Below are 19,947 nucleotides of genomic sequence, written 5' to 3' on the forward strand. Positions count from 1 at the left end.
TTCTTGTAGTGACTACAGCATTACTAAACCTTTTTTTATGGTCATGTTTAGGCACGTTGTTACGGTTATGGAAAGATCCTGGTCTTGGTTTAATACAGAAAAAAGTCCAAAGTGACTTGAAGCAGGAGGCACCGTGATCTTTCTCTAACCTTCAACAAAGTGCTCTTGTTGCCCAAAGCTAAACACAGACTCAGGATGCAAAGCCTGGTCTCTGGTGTCAGATGCTGCACTTTGTACGCCCACCATCCACCACAACAACCTCCCGGCAACTCTGTCGAGGTCCATAAATGAAGTGCTTCATTCACACACACACACACACACGCACACACACACACACACACACACACACACACACACACACACACACACACACACACACACACACACACACACAAAAAGCTTCTGAACATAATAACACATGCAAGCGTAAAGATTTCTCTGTAACCTGTGCAACAGTCAAGGATCAAGCTTTAAAAAGACTTTGACAGATTTGACTGACAGTGACAAAGTGAGACGAGCACAAACAAAACAAAAAGAACATGAAAACCTCTCAGTGGAAATAACCAGAGCATTGTCATGTAGCACCACATTGCTTATAGGAAGACGCAGATTGAGGAAATAGGTTTTCAGGGCCTTTAGGAAATGCTCATCAAGTATTTCCAAGATCAGACATGTAGACTAGTGGTAAATGCAAAAATTTACAGATGTTACCTGAATGTCTTATGTGCAGGAAATCGGTAGCGCTAGCTACTGCACACATCATCATCATCAGCATCATCATCAGGGGCTCTACTTAGATGGGTTTGGGGCAGTGGCAGTGCACTGTATGGTGCTTTACTGGGAGGTTTAAGGGGATTTCTAGTTGTCATTGCGAATTGCTGGTTGCTCAGGAGAAGCACCTCAACATTTTTCTTATGAATATGTTGTTAAAACTTGTTAGATGGAAGCTGTGTTCCCACGGTGAAGCTGATAAAAGGCAGGTTTTCACATGTTTGAGCTTGGTGGAAAATCTTCAGTCAGCAGAAACTATACTTTGACAGGACTTGACACAGCAGTTCTGACAGATACCCAGGTATAACTCCTGTAACTTCATGAAACAGGCTTGGGAGCCGTGCCGCTCTGATCACAGGTGAACTGGAAGGTTTAAGTTGTCCGCAGTCACTTTTGCACAGCGGATGTCAGTCTTCAGTGTCAGCTCAGTAGATTCCTCTCTAACCCTTTACTATGACTCCTCAAAGGGTGTCTTGACATAACCGTGAGATCGCCGAACTTCAAAAGAACACCAAAGTTGTCCTTGACAGCTTGCATTGTGTCAAATCTCTCCTCGAGAGAGCGAAGTGCAGCGTCAACCACAAGATGGAAGAATACCACTTCAAGACTTTGTATCACAATGAGGCCGATGAAGAGTCTCTTTCTCTCGGGTTACAAAGCTTCCTCAGTACAAGAGTGGTGTCGTTTAAAACCCTTTACTGTGTGAAAGACACGTGGTTTTCAGCTTATCTGACATTCGCCCTTATTCAATGAGGGGCTCAAAAGACTTTCATTTACCTCAGTGTCGTACTTACAGTCATCAATTTTTAATCAGATTTAGAGTTGCTCATCTCTGGAATTCACTTTGAAATGGTCTTTAATAACTTTAGAAACACTAAAAAAAACAAAAAACTTTTATCTAAATAGAATTTTGTGTGACTGGGTATGTATTACATCTCTTGCACATTATAGTGTTCAAACTTCCGTCTTGATTTATAATTATGATTATTATTATATTTTGTTATTTTTCTTTTCTATTTTGTATATCTATTTGATGTTGTATTGCTTTATGTAGTATGTTTTTAGCGACTTGTTGAAATGAAGGGGAGACTTTGAAATAAGCCCTCTGGGCTTCCTTCCTCTCTTTTTTACTGTGTAATATTTATTTGTAACTTCTGTGCAACTAAACTAAACTGACAGTGAACAAGGTTCTTTAATGTTGTCCATTTCTGAGTCTCACCATAAATAATTGAAGGTGCTGTAGATAAGAAAATCTAACAATATCTCCATCCTAACAGAAAGAACATTTATACATGAGACAAAGCTCATAAATGGCTTCTATAAAGTTGCCAAAAACTAATGATTCTGAAAAGTCAAAGAAATAAAAGGGTGTGAAAAAACACAAAATGGAAAATACATCAATCATATAATTAAATATTTAATTAATATGAAGCAATAATCCAAACAATTTTAGACCACGATCTGTACATGTTTAGACTACTTAATGTATTATTTTCAATTAGGAATTAAAAGAATGATTTGTTAGATAAAATACATGTATATTTGACTTTTTGCTAAATCACAACTTTGATATGAATGATATACAATTTTTTTTTTTTGGGGGCTTTTTTGCGCCTTTAATGGACAGGACAGTAGAGAGACAGGAAATGGGGAGGCAGAGAGAGGGGGAATGACACGCAGGAGGTGGGCCGTCTGAAGCGGGAGTTGAACCGGGGGCCAGCTGCAGCGAGGACTGTAGTCTCTATATATGGGGCGCCTGCGTAACCCACTGCGCTACGCGACGCCCCGATATACGATTTTAAAGTATTTTTTAAATTGCCCATAGAGGAGTGAAGTGCGCTGTGGTAAAAGAAATATAAAATACAAGCACTGTTGCATGACTACAGGTGGAACAGGTGGAATGCGACAGATTAGATTCAAAGTTCTGACATTTTGGCGCCGTGGCAGGGGTGAGCGCTGATAACAGGAACCTACCAGTGGATTCAGTGTATCACCTCCTCCTGTGGCCTTGGAAGAGGAGGAGAAGGAGGAGGAGGATGAAGACAGGGTGATTCATCACAGCTGGAGGAAAACACCTGCTCCCCAACACATACTCGCAGCATTTTTTTTTTTTTTTTTGCCACCCTTTAACCCAGCAACCTATAAATGCTTTTTCCATGTTTTCTCCCACACACCCGACATGAATCATGATGCACATTACTGTTGTGATTTGCATCTAAAAAAAACTATAATATTCCAAAATCTCTAAAAAATACCAACTGCTAAACTAGATTCAGTTTTTAATGCATTTCACTCCCTAATTAGCTTAATTGATAAAGGGGGTGTACAGGGTAATTGACAGAAAAAAAGGTTATGTTTTTTTTTTTTTTTGTAATCCCATAAGTGAATAATAGCTTATAATTATGTAATTTTTCAAACTACATTCACCCACGATCCCTCTGGATTTGTCACCTTCCCCTGAACATTTTGTTTCCCAGTTTTACACTCAGTGCACTCCAACAGTTTTAATTTGTAAAACTAGAAGTTAATATAGAACAAGAACAGTGTGCTCTTTCAAAGTGGTGTTATATTTGCTACCGATTTATCTTCTACCTCGTGAATGTGACTGTATTTCCTGGAAAGGTTTTCAGCAGCAGCACCTTGTTAATGTCACAATGAAGCATCTGCAGAATCAGCTCACATCTGTCTGAAATCACTGCACATTGCCTGGTTTTATTTTTATGGTGGCAATTTTAAATGAGCTGGATCTTACTGGTGGCATTATTGCTGATTAGATTTAAGTATGACAGCGTTTCTTTCACCTTCTCTTTCTTCACCACCATGTATTTGCAGAGGTACAGTAGCTCGGTGTGAAGGGGTCGCTGGAGAAGCCCTCAGGGCAGGAGATGTCTTTGATGTTGGAAGAAACTGTGCTTCTTTTGTTCACTGAAACCTCTGGCTTTCCTATTACTACATCCAACAATCCTCTCCTCAGGCACTTCTGTACCCAGAGAACAGGAATCAGATTCATGTTTGACAGTCTGCAGTAACTGAACTCTGACTCTGCTCTCTCCAGGAGAACAGTGACATTGGTTATCTGATCAAACATTTAAAACAATGACAATAACCTTCCCATCCAGAAAATAAAGTTAATGAAACAGGTGATGTTGGAAGTTTGGTGGCTTAGTGACTACTTGTTGGCTACTTGTTGGAATTACCTGGTAATTCAGGTATTTTGTCATAAAACAAAGCATTGGACAAAGTGAATTTTTGACCTGATGATGGCGCTAAAGCAAAAGTCACTGGATCATAGAAGTTGATACAACACATCCAGATGGTCATGTGACTGAATTCCACTGGAATCCATCCAGTAGTCATTGAGACATTTCACACAACGACAAATATTAACTTAATCGTGTCGCTAAAGAAATTATCACATCAGAGGATCACTAAAGTCAGTAGGATATATCATCTGGGAACCATGAATGTCTGTGAAATAGTTTAGTGCTAATCCATCCAGTTTCGAGATATGTAAGTGGATACTTGAAAACTTTGACCTGTTGCTGGCACTACAGAAAAAGTCACAGGGGATCATCCTCTTGAGCCGTAGACTGTATATAAAAATTGACATCAACTCCGGGTCTGGAAAATGAAACCAATGCGGAAGTGCCTTAAACTAGCATTCTATCGAATGACCATCAGGGAGCGACTCCACAGGTTGCAAAAAGAAGTCAGATTGTATTGAAGTCTATGGAAAATGACCCTACTTGTCACTTGATTTATTACCTCAGTAAATGTTTTCGTTATGTGTTTATGGTCTAAATTGCTAGTTTGAAGTTTTCTTCAATACAACATGATGTTAATTTTTCAAATTATGGTCCTATTTAAAAGAAAATGGATGTTAAAGCAGAGTGGTTTTAGGGCGTGGCTACCACGTGATTGATACACAGAGGGACCTGCCTATTAATCCGGATAGGGCCAGAGCGGTGTGTCGAACATTTGACTTGTCGTTGTGGTTTCAGTTCATCAAAGTTAGCTCCAACATGTCTGCCTGAAAATGTCTTGTTCGGCTTGGAGGAATCGGAGGATCAATTTTTTCAGGTAAGTACATTTTGTTTTAAGCCTATTTCTTTGCTAGCCAAAATTAGCATCCCTGTTAATATCACAGTTCAGGTGAAGATGCACCTTGCTAACCGAGCTAGCCAGCTAGTGTGTCGCTGACAACTTAGCCATTGCTATGCTCAGTTACCTGGCCCCACTGGGCTGATAGCCTGTGTAAACCTGGGTTAGCCCGTAGAGGTGTTCAGTCAAAGCCCAATAAAAAGGTACATTTAATCAACGTTAATCTAACGATGTTTGGTTTGTGTTTCTTGCACATGTGACCCAGTTTAAGTGATCTGTGTTGCGCAACATTAATGTTAGTTAATACATTGTCCATCAAGACGTCGTGATAGTTCAAGTTAGGATAATGTGACGTATACAAAATGTGTAGACAAATATTTTTCATATAGAGGATTGTTAATTTAATACTCAAACCTTTCCTCAGCTGAAGCAGACAATCATGCACCTATCCTGACAGCTGATAGATATTTGTGATTAACTGTGATCCACCACATCTTAACTCAAGTGTTTGTTTTTTTATTGTCATTTGAAAGGTTTCCACACTGTGAAAACAGTGATCTGTGCCAACAGAAGGAGGACTTCATGTACAGAGCAGCCCATTTGTTTCCATTCATCTGGTTGTGGAGAAGGGAGACTGCATGGACATCCTTAGTTCTCAAATGTGCTGTGATGAAGATGCTAGAAAACCACTCCCAGATGAAATGACAGACTAACTGTTGATTAGTTTGTTTATTATTCTCTGTCTTTAGTATTCACAGGATCAGTTTCTTACCTGCAACTTCATTTCTGCTGTTGTTGACAGGTGATGGTAGCAACACTTAAGAACAGAATTTATAAATATTAAACTGTGATTAAATGATGGATCAGCTCTAGCACTGTCACCACCTCCACAGGTGAAAGTATTTACCAATTTGACATCAGCATGTTTTTTGATCCTTCATTGTCAGTGTTGTCGGACAACAACATTTAAATATTTCTGGTATTTATGTTGTTGATTAAAGCTAACATAGAAATAGTCACACAATGCTGTACGTGTTACTGTTGTAAAAATTCATACCAGATGTGCTCTATAAAAACCATCGAAAAAGTTAAAGCAAGAGCTTCATAAATAACTTCATTGAACATTATAAACTACATTAATTTAAACAATTTACAACACTGGAAACGTGTATAAAAGAATGCAATAAATGGATTAATTAAATGTTGTAGTGTACAGTTTACAGGCAACTAACTATTTAAAATCAAAAATCAAAAAATACAGTTGTGCATGAAGTTAAAGCTGAATTTCACTGTCATATGTAAGTTTGCATAATAAAAAGAGGTAGTTGAATCAACAGTGCAACAGAACTTTTATTAACAAGTATAATCATTATTCATCATGAGTCCTAATGTGTGAGACAGTTAATATATATTTGCTCCAGTAACAATCTCCCTCTAAATAAGTGATGCTGTTGATACAGCACAGTGATATTAACTAAAATGGCTGAGGATTATGAAATATGAACTCTAATGTTTTAAACTATTGATAGTTTGTTACAGCTACAGTGGAGTCCAAAAGTCATCTGATTGTATGTCTGACATGGGGCAGAGAGTGTAATAGGACAGTGAGGGTGTAGGGAACAAGGAAGAGCACAGCTGATAAGACTGAACAATGTTATGGCCATTATGGACATTAAAAAAAATACTATTATCATATAATACACTGTGTCTATGTTCGGGAAGAGAAGATCTTCATGTGTGGACACTGCAGGTGGAGGTGGTGCAGGGCCTCCATCATTGCCGCAAGAGGTTGTGGGTGTCCCCAAAGATCCAGACCTTGGCTGGGTGAAAAAAACATTATACAGTAATAGAGAGAAATCTTATCAATATCATATTGTAGAGTATAGAGAAAAGGACAAAAGAAACAGCACTTTTATCTGAAAAAACATTATTCCCTCGTCTTAGTTGTAATAACAGTCTGCTGAACTGTTTTACATTAAATAACAATAGAATAGAAACTAATACTCAGTTTGGTGTCATTGTGCAGGTGCACATGTCATGATGGTTCTCAGCTCTCAGTGATGTTCTTTATTCTGAAACAGACAGAATCATTCTAACAGATGTTTTGACTCCATAGTTACGTAATGAAATTAATGTCAACCTCATGGTGGTACTAGAGAAGAAGTCAACAGAGGCTAAATCATCTGGAGAACATGAACTGTAAATTACTCTGGGTTGTTTGTGTTTCAGCTACTCTTGTTTGATGTTTTGTAGATGCTGCAAGTATTCATGCTCTGGTTAGCTGTAGAGGTTGTTTTGCTGCTTTACATTGGAAGAGACACTAGACAGTACAGGCGTTTGTTTTGTCAGCAGCTGTCCTTACAGCGAAAATGTGTTGGAGCGGAATGACACAGAACGTCGGATGAAATTCATCAAAACCTGCTCTCTCTATGCGAAAAAAATCCTGCTGTTACAGGCTGTCGTATCAAGAGAGGGATCACAAACCGACATACTGTATGCTGCAGAGCTAATGTAAAAGCTGCTGTGAGGTCCGCGTTGCAGCTATCAGCCCTCAGGATCAGGCCTGCAGGCAGGCAGAGTGATCACTGGTGTCAGATCTGAAGCAGCTGCTCTGCACTGTGGAGGGCTGACTCTCACTGTGGGCTATTGAAGCTGCTGTCTGCTCTCCAGGCTGAGGAAGTGGGAGAAAAATCCCTGGCTGTCAGGAACTTTTCATACATAGACAATCCAGTATTTTTTTGATTATGTTTCAACCAGTCAGACATATTCTCTTATTATGAGAGAAGCTGTGGAAGTTAGAAATTCTTGGATTTTTACTATATAAATCTCCATTTTGATGCTATTTATGCTCATTTCTCAGCGTTTTTGCAGTCAGTAATTCTCTTGTTCTTGAAGGTTTCACTGTCACAGTTTTATAAATACACATCCACAAGGGATTCATAGGACATACTGCATGATCATACCAGACAGACAAAAGCTTTTATTTTGGAGGAGGAAGCATAGAGGTTGTTGACTGTCTTCAGGTACTCTATTAATAATCACAGTGTGTTTACTGCCCCCAGTGGTCGATTCATGTCTCATTTTTAATGTAAACAAACATTTGGAGCTCGGAGTTTGAATATTGAGCTTTAATCGTGGGCTACACAGCTGCTTCTCTAAGTGAATCCTGACAGTAAATTGTACTGAAGTGTGTGTCGAGAGTAAAAGAGATGTTAATGTCTTCTTGCATCACAGTTTGAGGACTATTATAGAATAGAGGGAAGGATGTGAGGAAATATGCTGTATGGTGGACTGAAAGAAAGGAGAAAAGAAAGAAGAAAAGGATAGAAGGAATATAGATCAAACAAATGAATCAGTGTCATAATCAGGAGTGGTAAACTCGCGATTCAGGAATCTCTGTCTCTACTTGGAAGGAATACACAAGACCATGACTTGGCGAAAATGGAGAATATTTACTTTAACTAAATAAGTAATTGAATAAATGAGGCATTAGTAATTAACACAAAAGAAAGATGTCAGAATCAAACAGATGAATAAAGTTTATATTTGAAGGCAGAAATGAAGTGGCCACTTGGTTTGGCAATAGTCAGAGTTAACAGAGAAAGGTGAGACAACGCTCCCTGGGATGCAGCAATGAGGTTCAGATAATCGGATGCTCAGCTGGTCTGGCAACCTCAATCCAGGTTGGATGGAGCACTAGCCTTAGGGTTCATCTATCATAAGCAGGCAGAAGGAGACTGTCCTGTAAAAGACAAGCCCATAGGTCGTCTGTGCAGCAGGTTATTATGACCCATAGTTACGTTTTGTTGGTAGGCGACATCTAGTGGTCGTAGTTATTATGAAACAAGCAAAGGGAAAAGTGCAGTGATGTAGTATAAAGAGAGACAAAGTCCAAATCAGGAGGAGGTTGTGGTATGACACATGAGAGCGGTGTTCGATTCCCATGTGAAAGTATCAGTTTATGTTTATGTTTCTATGATCTATGACTGTTTTGCCAAGTTAACCACATTGTTATTATTGTGACCATGATAACAACGATTGTCTAATGTTGAGGAAGTACTTATTTTAACACAAATCATCATCTTTTCCTAGACCTAACCAAGCAATGACTGATATTATAGTAACCATGGTGACAAAAGAAGGTACGCCACTCTCGGTGCAGTCCACTTGATTATCATTGAAACCATGACAGCAAGGTCTGGTGTGACTGCTGAAGTAGGGGGCGCTGTTTCAGGAATCACTCCTATGGGTTGTATCAGAGGGTTGACAAAAAAAACAACCTGTATGGTTGTTCAGGTTGGAGGAGCAGTTGCTGCTACACTCACTTTCCTTAACTAGACTCATTGAATAGTCTGGAAAGTGATCTTGTTGACTAGACAACCTAAGCAAGACTTATTAAAGGACAACAATATAAAACTTTGTCTCAGTTTGGTACTGAGTTACAAACTGATGCTTCCTTCAGCTAAAGACCAAAATGAACAAGCAGATAAAAAAAGAGGAAACCTGTTGCAGGATAAGACTGGAGAAGAGGTTCACTGACCATGTACAATAAAGTCTGTTTTACCTCTGCTGCAATTTAATTATCATGACCAAACATCGGCCTCTTCGGGTTAGAGAAAATGCTGATGTTCTTTTGGCATTTGGCATTTTTATTGAGAGAGGGGAGGCCATTTTGTAGGTCTGAGGAGAAAAGTTTTATTCAAACCCACCATTTATGTCCTTGTGCCCTCACTACACCTGAGCTGGTGTTTAGGCTCTAACCTTGTCACTTCCTGCCAGCACACATTTAAGAGCTTAAAAATCAGGGACCAGGGAGTGATGATAACAAGCTTTCTGTCTCCAACCTTTCTCACCTCTTCAGTATTCACCTCGCCACAAAAGTGCACTTCCCACCTCTTTACCTCTCACCTGTCTGACCTCACCTGGGAGCTTTTGTGGAAGGGCTGGAGAGTGCTCTTTTCTTTTTTTTTTTCTTCTGGTTTCTCTTTTGGTCTTTTATTTCATTCTGTACCAGACTTTCTGTCTGTTGTCTGTCTGAGTTCAGTTTATAAGTTTAACATTACCTCGACGTCCAGAAATATTTAGTATCCTACTGTCATAAAGAAATGAATGCAGGAGTGGATTCTAGAGACAACTGAAGTTATAAAACCTTTACTTTATCACACATGTCAATTTCAAACATTTTTATATGCCCTCATTAGTGTTTACCTCACATCGCCACATAATACAAGTCTAATCTAAACAGAAACTGAGTTTTAGTTGCATGAATGGAAGAAAACTAATCATTTCACTCTGCTTCATGCACGTTAAATTTTCATTACCTTAATGAGCAGAGAGAAATTGCATCCCATGCATATATATGGATATTCAAGTAAACAGTGACAGAATTTTTTTTTTAATTCCTTTTGAGTGAACTACTGCAGATTTTTGGAAAACTCAACTGTCCACTTAGTAATTATATGAAAAATCTATATTAAAAATATATCCTCTTGTGTTAAACATATAGACTGTAAAAAAAGATGTATGTAGCCTTTATGACATCACCAATAGTTTCCTGAAGAGTGGTTTTGAGGCTCAGAGTGAGCTGCTCTGCTGTTGCCATCTTGGCAGTGTCTGACTCTGCCTAACTCTCGACTAATCCAAAAATGGGCAAAGAGGTGGAGCAGAGGCTTTGGTATATGCCGGTTTGCGGCAAGCATACACCTGTCACTCAAAGAGGCCACACCCTCAATTATGCTGAACTTAACGTATAATGATGCATAATGAAGTAACCCTAATAAAATGTAAATGGGTTCGTTTTCACCCCCGTACAGTTGTCATGAAGGGGCAAATTAGCTATAGAGACATAAACACTTTCTTGTACCAGGCTGTAAACATGTTTATTTCTGCTCTAAAGTTGGACATTTTAACATGGGAGTCTATTGGGATTGACTCACTGTTGGAGCCAGCCTCAAGTGGCCATTCAGGGAACTGAAGTTTTTGTGTTGGATTTATTTTCTTTCCCTGAAGGTTGCTGCTTGGTCAGACCATACATAGGAAACCATGTGCTTACATGTTAGCATGTTCTCAGAAACACTATTCACTGCATCTGCCATAGATGATTGTCGTTGCACTAGTATTGTAGCACATAAAATTAAAAGGAAGTTGCAACCAGTTTTCTGGGAAGTTGGATGTATGATACAATAATATAATTTTTGACAACTGAGACTTTTACTCTTGGGGAGGAGTTTCATTTAATTACTGCTCTCTTTTTCCCTATCCCCATCCTCCACTCTTCTCCTCTTCCTTCCTGCCTCCTTCTCACTGTCATCAGTGGGCTCCAGACAGATGAAGGCCTCCACCTGGTGGAGATCCTGGCTGGCATGGCCAAAATCCAGATGACGGACTTCGCAGAGCTCTCGTACGTACACATTATCTGCTTTTTTCTTTTTCTTTTTTATTTGTCACACTCTTGCACAGTGCCCTGTCCTCCTTCCAGTGTTAATGCTGTTCATTCTCATAGAGTGAGCGTCTAACCCTAAAGCTGGTTTTTGTTTCTCGTGGTAAAAACATCTCATTTGTCCATTTATGTATTGGATTATCATTAAAACCACAAACCTACACGTTTGCTGTGTTTGCTGCTACTCTGAATAATCTGTTGCTATTGAGAAATGTTGATCAGGCTGCACCTGTTCTGGTTAAAAATGCCAATACTGTATATAGAATCTGTTCAAAACAGAGCCAGCACACTGTAAGTGACACATTTCACACCATGAATGTATTTTAACAAGCATAAACCAGGCAAGATTAGTGGAGCATCTTCTTATTCAAAGAAATGTCAGCCTTTCACAAGTTCAACCACAGACAACCTGCAAACCTTTGGTCAATGTGGAGAAAAACATGGTACAAAAATATACAGATGTCAGTTTTAATGAATATTGTTTCAGTCTAATATATCTATTTAAACAAAATCATGATCACATATAAAAACTCTGGAAGCTCAGACCTCCACTAAGTCTGCACAATCCTTGAAATTTCTTACTATAATTACAGTTCTTACAACTATGACTATACAGTATATATATATTTGTATGTGTGTGTTTGTGTATATATTCAAAGAAATATACAAAAATTAAGGGGGACAACACAATATATAATCAAATCTACTTACACAAGTCAACTGCCTATGAATTAAGGAGTGACTGAAAAGGCTCAGGCCAAAGCAAAATGCTTGTATATACCTGCCTACACGAACATTATCCCCTGAAGGACTGAATGATGACATGTCATGCTCTAAGACGTTGAGGAACTTTATAGATTTATCTATGGCACACTCAAGACACCAGTAGGTGATATGTTTACATACTTTGAATGACTTATAAAAGCTTCAAAGCTGATGTTTTCATTCAATAGATTGTAATTTCTGTAAAGAATTGTCACACACCTGGGCACGCAAGATGGGTGAAGCATTACATTTTTACGATCGTTGTTGTAAGAACTGTTTAAGACTGAAATGTTCGGTTCATCAATAAATTGTGATGCTGAGTAAGAGCAGTGTGATGATAAAAAATGCCATGATCATCTCAGTCTGTGTTTTGACCCCAAACTGTGTCAAAAAGCACTAAAAGAAAAGTCCTCACAATGTAAGTGGGTCAACACGGCCTATAGTAGACCAGCACACACACACACACACACACACACACACACATCAGCAATGTGCAGTCTGTTAGGTAAAGTAAAAGCATTTAAATTATAATGTCCTTCTAAAACTCCCATTACCCTGTGATGTAACAGTCCCTCTGGACATGTAGTCCTGCCAACTGTCAGACAGCCAAGCAGTTCAATTAAATTAAGAATTACATTTGGAAAAAGCTTCAAATTCGTCACTGTAACATTTCGAAAACCACAAACGTCTCTGTCTTCAGACTAGAAAGACTGTAGGAGCAGAGGTGTGTTGATGACTCATGTCCATAGTGCGCTTTACATTCTCATCAACAGTCACTTCCTACCTGTGGGCTCGAGTGGGCGGCAATTTTCTCAAAGGACGAGTGTCACATACTGAAACTTTTCAGATATTCCCCTTAGATTGAGCGTTACCCCCCACCCCCACCCCCAAGAGTGTCAGATCAGAGAGGGCAAACTGGTGGGATCAAAACAGAGAGATCTTCCAGTAGTGCAGGACGTTAAAATCAGAAGTGGGAAAGAGAAAGAGAAAACACTGCCCTTACGGAATAGAAATCCAAGGACGTTGTCTTATTTTCATTCTGTCAACATATTTTCCTGCTCTAGGGGGAAAGAAAGCAATGAGGAGCTGCTTGTCCGGTTATTGACATGTTGGAGTTGAGCCGCTACTGAATGCAATCATTTATTAATGAGACTGAACTCTGCCTGAACCCTCTCTCACTCTCTCTCTCTCTCTGTCTCTCACTCATTCTGTGATTATCTGTTTCTCTCAGTCTTTGCCTCCATCTATCCCTCCGTTTCCTCTCCTCCTTCCCTCTCACATCTGCTTCTTTCTCAGTTTGTCTCACTTTATTTCTGTTTTCTCTCTCGGTGTCTTTGTCCGTCGTCTGTCACTTTCAACCTCTCCCTCTCTCCCTTTTCAGAGTTGTTGCTATACTTTAGCACAGGTGACTTTGCAGTGGGTTGTGAACATTTTCAATGCGGCTAGCAGCAAAACAAGTGCTGCTGCAGTGGATACAGTTGATCACACTCCTTGGGATTGTAGTCGGTATACGGAAGGTATATATGTGTAAATAAAATTCTGACAAAAGTGTAACAAAACAGGAATGATAATATTATACAAGTTAAAGCTCCATATTTTCCTCTTCTGTGTTTTATTTGAAGTGTTTATCCATAAGAAGATATATTTGTGGTTTTAAGAACCAAAAACCATCTCAATGTAGTTTCACATCTCTCTCAGGCTTCTCTCTGGAGCTCTAGTAACAACAGGTCAGTGAGCCAATCAGAAGAGAGGAGGCTCTGTGCCTCTCTTCTGATCAACTGACTGTTTTCTGAGTGATTGAATGAAAATATAGTAGATTTCAGGTAAACACTCAGAGAAACCAAATCCTGCAAGGTTAGATGGTGGATCCAGGTGGGCGGGGCTTGGGGCATGGCTGAGAGCGGTGACTGCTTTGTTGTGACATCATAAAATTACAGAAGTCCTGACGGCTGGTTTTAAGGCTCAGTGTCTGAATACAGGCTGTGTGCATTTCTCTGTGGACTGAGGCTTTGATACTTTCACAGTATTAATATAGAACCTAGACCTGCTTTATAATCAAACAACCTTTATACTATATGGAGCTTTAAATGCTGCGATCTGACAACAAGGAATAGTAGCTGTTACCTCTAAAGTAAACGTCACAGTTCTCGCTTGACCTTGGAGATAATAGTTTGATGAAACAAGTCCAACTCAAGTTCCACTTACTAGCTTTCATTGGGGCTTTTAACCATATCATAGAGTCCTTATCAGAATAATCATTATGCCTTTTTTTCCCCACAAAGTTTTTTTCTTTTTTGCCAATATTTGATACCCTCAGCTCTTTAGGCCCTTTGGTTGAACTGAGCACTTTGGGTATGAACTATAATAAAAGGTAACAAGTAGCTGTTGCTTGTGTTTGTTGCTGCCTTGGTCCCAGATTTCAAGAAATAAGTTGAGTACAGTGAAATGAATACTGATAGTAATGATAGTCAAAACTGAAAATAAGACCAAGCTGTAATAAACTTTTGCTTCTAACACTGAAGTTACTAAAGTTGACTTGCATTGTACCTCACACACAGACAAACACACACACACCACCCCAGCCTATAATGCTAGTCTTCACAGCACCTCCAAATTGCCAGGAAGCCAATCAAACCCATGAAATAGAACATCACAACATCTTGCTCTGTCTTCCCCCTCCAGCTGTTTTGGTCTCTTTTTTAGTTGTTGTTGTTTTCAAATTATCTTCCTTTTTCCAATTACTTTCCTCCATGGCTGACACTGTGACCGTTGCTATGCACCCGTTCATCAAAGCACCAGCACCTTTTCCCTCAGATGCATACTCCAAAGACCACAACTGATGGTGACAAGTATTAGCAAAGTATGACCTGCTACTCTTCTAAAGCATCTGAGAACCAAATCATTTTACAGTACCAACATTTCCACTGTCCCAATTTTGTCTTAACTGCCTTTAGTTTTCATCCTTTTTCTGTCAGTTTGAGAACCGCTGCTAAATGTTAACTGTAGCCTGTGCTGTGTCTCAGATCGGATACTTCAGTCAGTACACTCACATGTAGCACACCGTGTACACAGTATACTCACTGGTGTTGTGCCTGAATTTCTATCAAACACCGCTGTTGTGCAATCACTGCAAATGGCGATCACACCAGGTGACCGCGATTATCGCTCACCTGCCGGCCGTTTTCCTCACTTGACTTCAAAATTAATGTTTTACTTCCCTGTGCCTGTCCCTATGTCACACCACATGGAAATTAGGCCGCCATCGTCACTGACGACAAGGGTTGCCACCTTCTCTGTGAAGAAATAAGGGACGCCCAGCCCCTGCTGATGCAAAGAGAGAATTTTTGATTTCAGAATGCCAATACACACTGTTTCATGTGCTTCTAACCCAAAATAACAAAAATATCAAGGGTAACAAAAAATGTAGCCTAATTCTGATTTATAATTACTATTTGAGAGGAAAGTCAGAGAGAGAGAGAGAGAGAGTGTGAGAGAAGATGCCATCCAGCAAAGGGCAACAGGTTGGACTTGAACCCAGGCGGCTGTGGTTAGTACTAAGCCTTCAGGGCATGCAATCTACCCGGTGAGCCACCGGGGCGTTGTACTACTGTCTTTATCTGTAGAAGGAAACCATACGTGTGTTTTCTCACAGCACACAGCGCTTGTCAGTCTCCTGCTCATATAATAAAAACTAAACCTGTAGGCTATAACTGCTTTGGTTTTACTTGACATCACATTATTCATATCACTTCGAGGACACAGTTTATTAATGAAATGATGTGTATGAAAATACAGGACACATTTTGTCCCATACAGGATTGGTGGCACCCAAATCAGTCGCCGTTTTCACAAGTACAACCTTTTCAAATACGCTGGTGGTCCCACACCTTCCGCTACAGCCAAGATGGTGACTGTTGAGGGTGAGAAATGACAGTTTTGAGTGCACCATGTTGCATGTTGCTGTACTTGTCAAAATAGAAAGTTTGAGTATGTAAGTTCATGAACTGAGACACAGCACCTGTATTTTGTTTAAAGTGGGAAAATGTCACAATGAAGTGTAGTCTCAGACCTCAAGTGCCCGGTGTTTTGGGTGTGGTGCATAGTGGACAGCTCACGAAATAAAACAAAGCAAAATAAAACATTAGTAAATCATATTTAAAAAAAAATTCTTTCTTGGTTTCAAATTTGACATTTGACTAAAGTGCTCTCTTCTTTATACTGACAAAAGACAAAACTGTCAGCATTAACACACAGTGTGCACACTGTTCTGCAGTATTATATAGACCAATTATGAAATGGTGATTACTGTGAATCATTTTGGATTATTTCTCTCCTATCTGGTTTGTACTTCACATATATTTATATTATCAAGTATTGATTTTTTCAATGACAGTCACTCTGTGTTGATTATGTAACGTGTGTGTCCTCAGAGAGGTGATGGTTGAAATTTTTTACACTGATAGAAACACTGGGATTTAACACTTGAACACTGATGCTGGTAGAGTGTGTGTTTGTATGTACCCGTGTGTGCTGAGGTTTTCATGCAGTAAATTAAACAACTTCTAAACATAAACTGAGGTAAGAGACAGAGAAAGAGGACAAATGTGGACATTCATGGATTGTGAATGTGGGGATTGGGTGGTTTGGGGTGGTATGATTCACACACACACACACACACAAACACAAACACGCTTACATACATACCTTTACACACACACACACCCTCTCTGCCTGCCCCCGCCACCCGGCCCTGTTGTTCTCGCGGCACCTCGCCGTGCTGCTCGGCTGCTGGATTGAGTCCCTGGGTGGCCCGTACTATTCTCCTGTTCTAATGCACCTTTTGTCTTTGTTCTGCCATTCTGGGAATGACAGGAGGGAGCTATACACTGGGCAGAGTGATGGATTGGAGGCAGAGAAAGCGAGAGAGCGACAGAGAGAGAGAGAGAGAGAGAGATACAGAGAGGGAGAGAGGGAGAAAGCCGGGGGTCTCTTTTGTTGCGAGCGCGGTGAAAGCCCAGCAGGGGGAGCCGCCTTGACAATTTGTCAGCGGCGCCACGCTTATTTTCCGAGGCCGTCCGGCTCCTCAGCGCTGTGGCAGTGACAGTCACCTTCACCAGAAGAAGCGAGGCCAAAGACAAAGGCTTTAAATTGACTCTGAGCCTGATTTACCCAGCCTGCCTCTGGTCTTTACCGCCCTGCCCCTCAAACACACACAGCTTTTTTTTCCTCCTTTTTTTCCAACTTATATTTCGCATATTTAAATTCAACTTTAGAAAATGATCAGTTTGTCACTGAAGGACATTTACACTGAATGAATTTATCCTTTTTTAAATGCAGGCAACATTTCATCAAATGGAAATATTAGTGAGAAACTTTAGTAAGAGCTTTATTTCCCCCAAAATTAAATTTTTTGTAGCTTTTTCAACTTCTGGGTCCAAACAAAGCTTGGCTACACAAGATGAATTTAATATATTTGGTTGTTTCAAATCCTAAAACGAGACAGAATAAGGCAGGATCAAGAACTATAAGTGTGTCTCTTGTTAATCTTGTCATCCTGTTTATTTAATGTGTGAACACAGAGGTGTTGCTGCCGCGATGCTCTGATGAGAATAAAAGTGCAACGTGTAAATGTAAACATTAGTGATTAGTACAGAACAGATTAGTCTTCACAGTGTTGAATATTCAATGTCTAAAACTGCAGTTGTGTGTCGTGAATATGTGAGACACAGCGTTGCTTCTCAGCTCAAACTCAGCAAAGAAATGAGTCTTTAAAAGTTTATTACATTTATCCAGCATCAGGTTGGACGATGAGGCAGCAAACACAGACTTATCGGAGCAGATCCACGTAAATAAGAGTTGTCTTAACGTCTCTTTACAGAGTTGTAATGGAGAGCACATGGTGTATTATCACCTTCATTGATTACCTGGTTTGTTTTCAACAGTCTGAAGGTCGGAGTAAGACTCAGAAAGCTTCGGCGGCGGGAAGAGTTGTATCATCTGTAGCTGCTGTGACTTCATGTCAGTCGCACAGGTCAAAGGTCAACCTCTTACCATCAGATCAACAATCTAAAGTGACAAAGGCAGTTAAAAAAAATTGTCCCCAAAACGATCTAGAATTGTAAAAAAGTAAAAATTTATATTCATATCTTGTTAATGTGTTGAACTGCTCTCTATCTTCTATCTACCTTCCTAATTGATTGTAAAAGGATAGTTAACACACGGGATAGTTTCATCCATTTTCCCACATACCTCAGTGGTATACATTCATGCAGACAGTTTTGATTTGATGTGACAAATTGAAAAAATAATTAAGAATCAACTTTTTTACTTGAAACTCTTTTCTGACTGAATTATCCAAAATAACTATGACATTGTTTCCAGAAAGAAACCTTCCTGTTTGTCTAAGTATTGTTGTTACTGGCTGAACTGGTCTGTAAGGTTAAAGAAGTTGTATTGACTGTAACTGTCCCTCCCTCCTCCCTGCCCGTACATTTATCCTGCATCTGAGCCACCGTACAAACTCCCCTTCATCCATTTTCCAGGCAGCACCTCAACCTTACACCTCACACAGCAGCACCACATTAGCATATTACAACAACAGAGAACGTCTCTGAACAAAGTAGTTAGCGACCCGTGCGACCTCAGCCTCTGAAAAGACAACAAAACTTCCCTTTTCTAGCAATTTCCTTTTGGGGGTTGAAGCCAGAGAGCAGCGGCAGGTCAACGAGCCTGCGGCAAAACTTCCACACTGGCAACGTATGAATCATAGAAGCGAGCCTACACACTGCGCCAGGACACTAAACAAACCTGGAGAATGACTCACACCCTTACGTATCATTTGGAACAATTCGATACTGATTAGATAATACTGATGGTGAGCGCTTTCAGCACAACGGCCTTGGAAATGTTTTTAGCTGCCGCCGCGGCCCGATAGTGGTCGAGGGCGAACCGGCGGGCGGGAGGGAAGCGTGGATGTGGGCGGCTTCTCAGAGCCTTTGACTGTAGCTGGCCGCCAAATAATGATGGCTGTTGTGTAACCGTCACTGAGTGTAGACTGGAGGGTTTTGTTTTTTTTTTTTTTTTTTGATACAGGAGGGTCGAGGTGATGTAATGTCTGTGTCTGAGCTGAAGGGTCATATCAAAAAGCTGCCACTAGGAGGAGAGAGCGGACCTAAACTGGCTGGATGTGAGGATGATGGACCGGGTGTAGGCTGATAAGACCAGAGGTGTGAAAATCTACACCTTTACCAGACATTTAGTCTCAGTTAAGAGTCTTAAATGTCTGTTTCTTAAGAAATGAATGAAAAAAAATCTTTCATTTTGGTACAGCACAACGAACGGTGGGATCCAAAGGTCTGATCCACTTTGTGTGGTCTCAGACCTTTGGATCCCACTGAATATGTGCAGTTCTTTTGTTCCACAATCAGCTGCTGTTCGATAAAAACATCATCTAGTCCTGAGTGTAAAACAAGATTAAATAGAAAGAAAAAGAAAACAAAAAAGAGCTCTGTCCTAGAAAAGCATGGAACAAGTAGATTTGTAGAAGGAACCACTGACCTTTTCACTCATTTTTTATAAAATCAGATTTGTAGCACTCCACAGAGTGGACAATTTTTACAGCAAAGGATCTGACGATGATTTCTCAAGTTCTATATACTGTAGTTTTTGAGGTTCTATATTCTTATTACAGAGCTTTTAAGGCTTTGGCACTTTTTAATATTTCCATTCAGGGACTTTCTTTTCTTTTCCTTCCAGAAAATATGTTTTTATTCCAATTCATCAGATCATAAAAATTGGTATAAAAATGTCATCTTTTTAGGAGCTTTTAGTACCTCTTCATCATGAGGATTATATATTATTGTTAAGGAACA

At 39.8% G+C, this 19,947-nt stretch overlaps 1 protein-coding gene across 1 annotated transcript in view; it reads left to right on the forward strand.

Moving 5' to 3' along the window:
• Nucleotides 1-19,947, forward strand: part of LOC111233814 (receptor-type tyrosine-protein phosphatase N2-like) — a 236,598-nt gene that overhangs the window by 67,349 nt on the left and 149,302 nt on the right. Inside the window, exon 10 of the mRNA XM_022761719.1 lies at nucleotides 11,186-11,272. Within this exon, the coding sequence (XP_022617440.1) occupies nucleotides 11,186-11,272 (87 nt within the window). The remainder of the gene's footprint in view (nucleotides 1-11,185; nucleotides 11,273-19,947) is intronic.

The sequence above is a fragment of the Seriola dumerili genome, unplaced genomic scaffold, assembly GCF_002260705.1.
Source record: "Seriola dumerili isolate Sdu_G_001 unplaced genomic scaffold, Sdu_1.0 BDQW01000432.1, whole genome shotgun sequence".
Taxonomy (NCBI): Eukaryota; Metazoa; Chordata; class Actinopteri; order Carangiformes; family Carangidae; genus Seriola; species Seriola dumerili.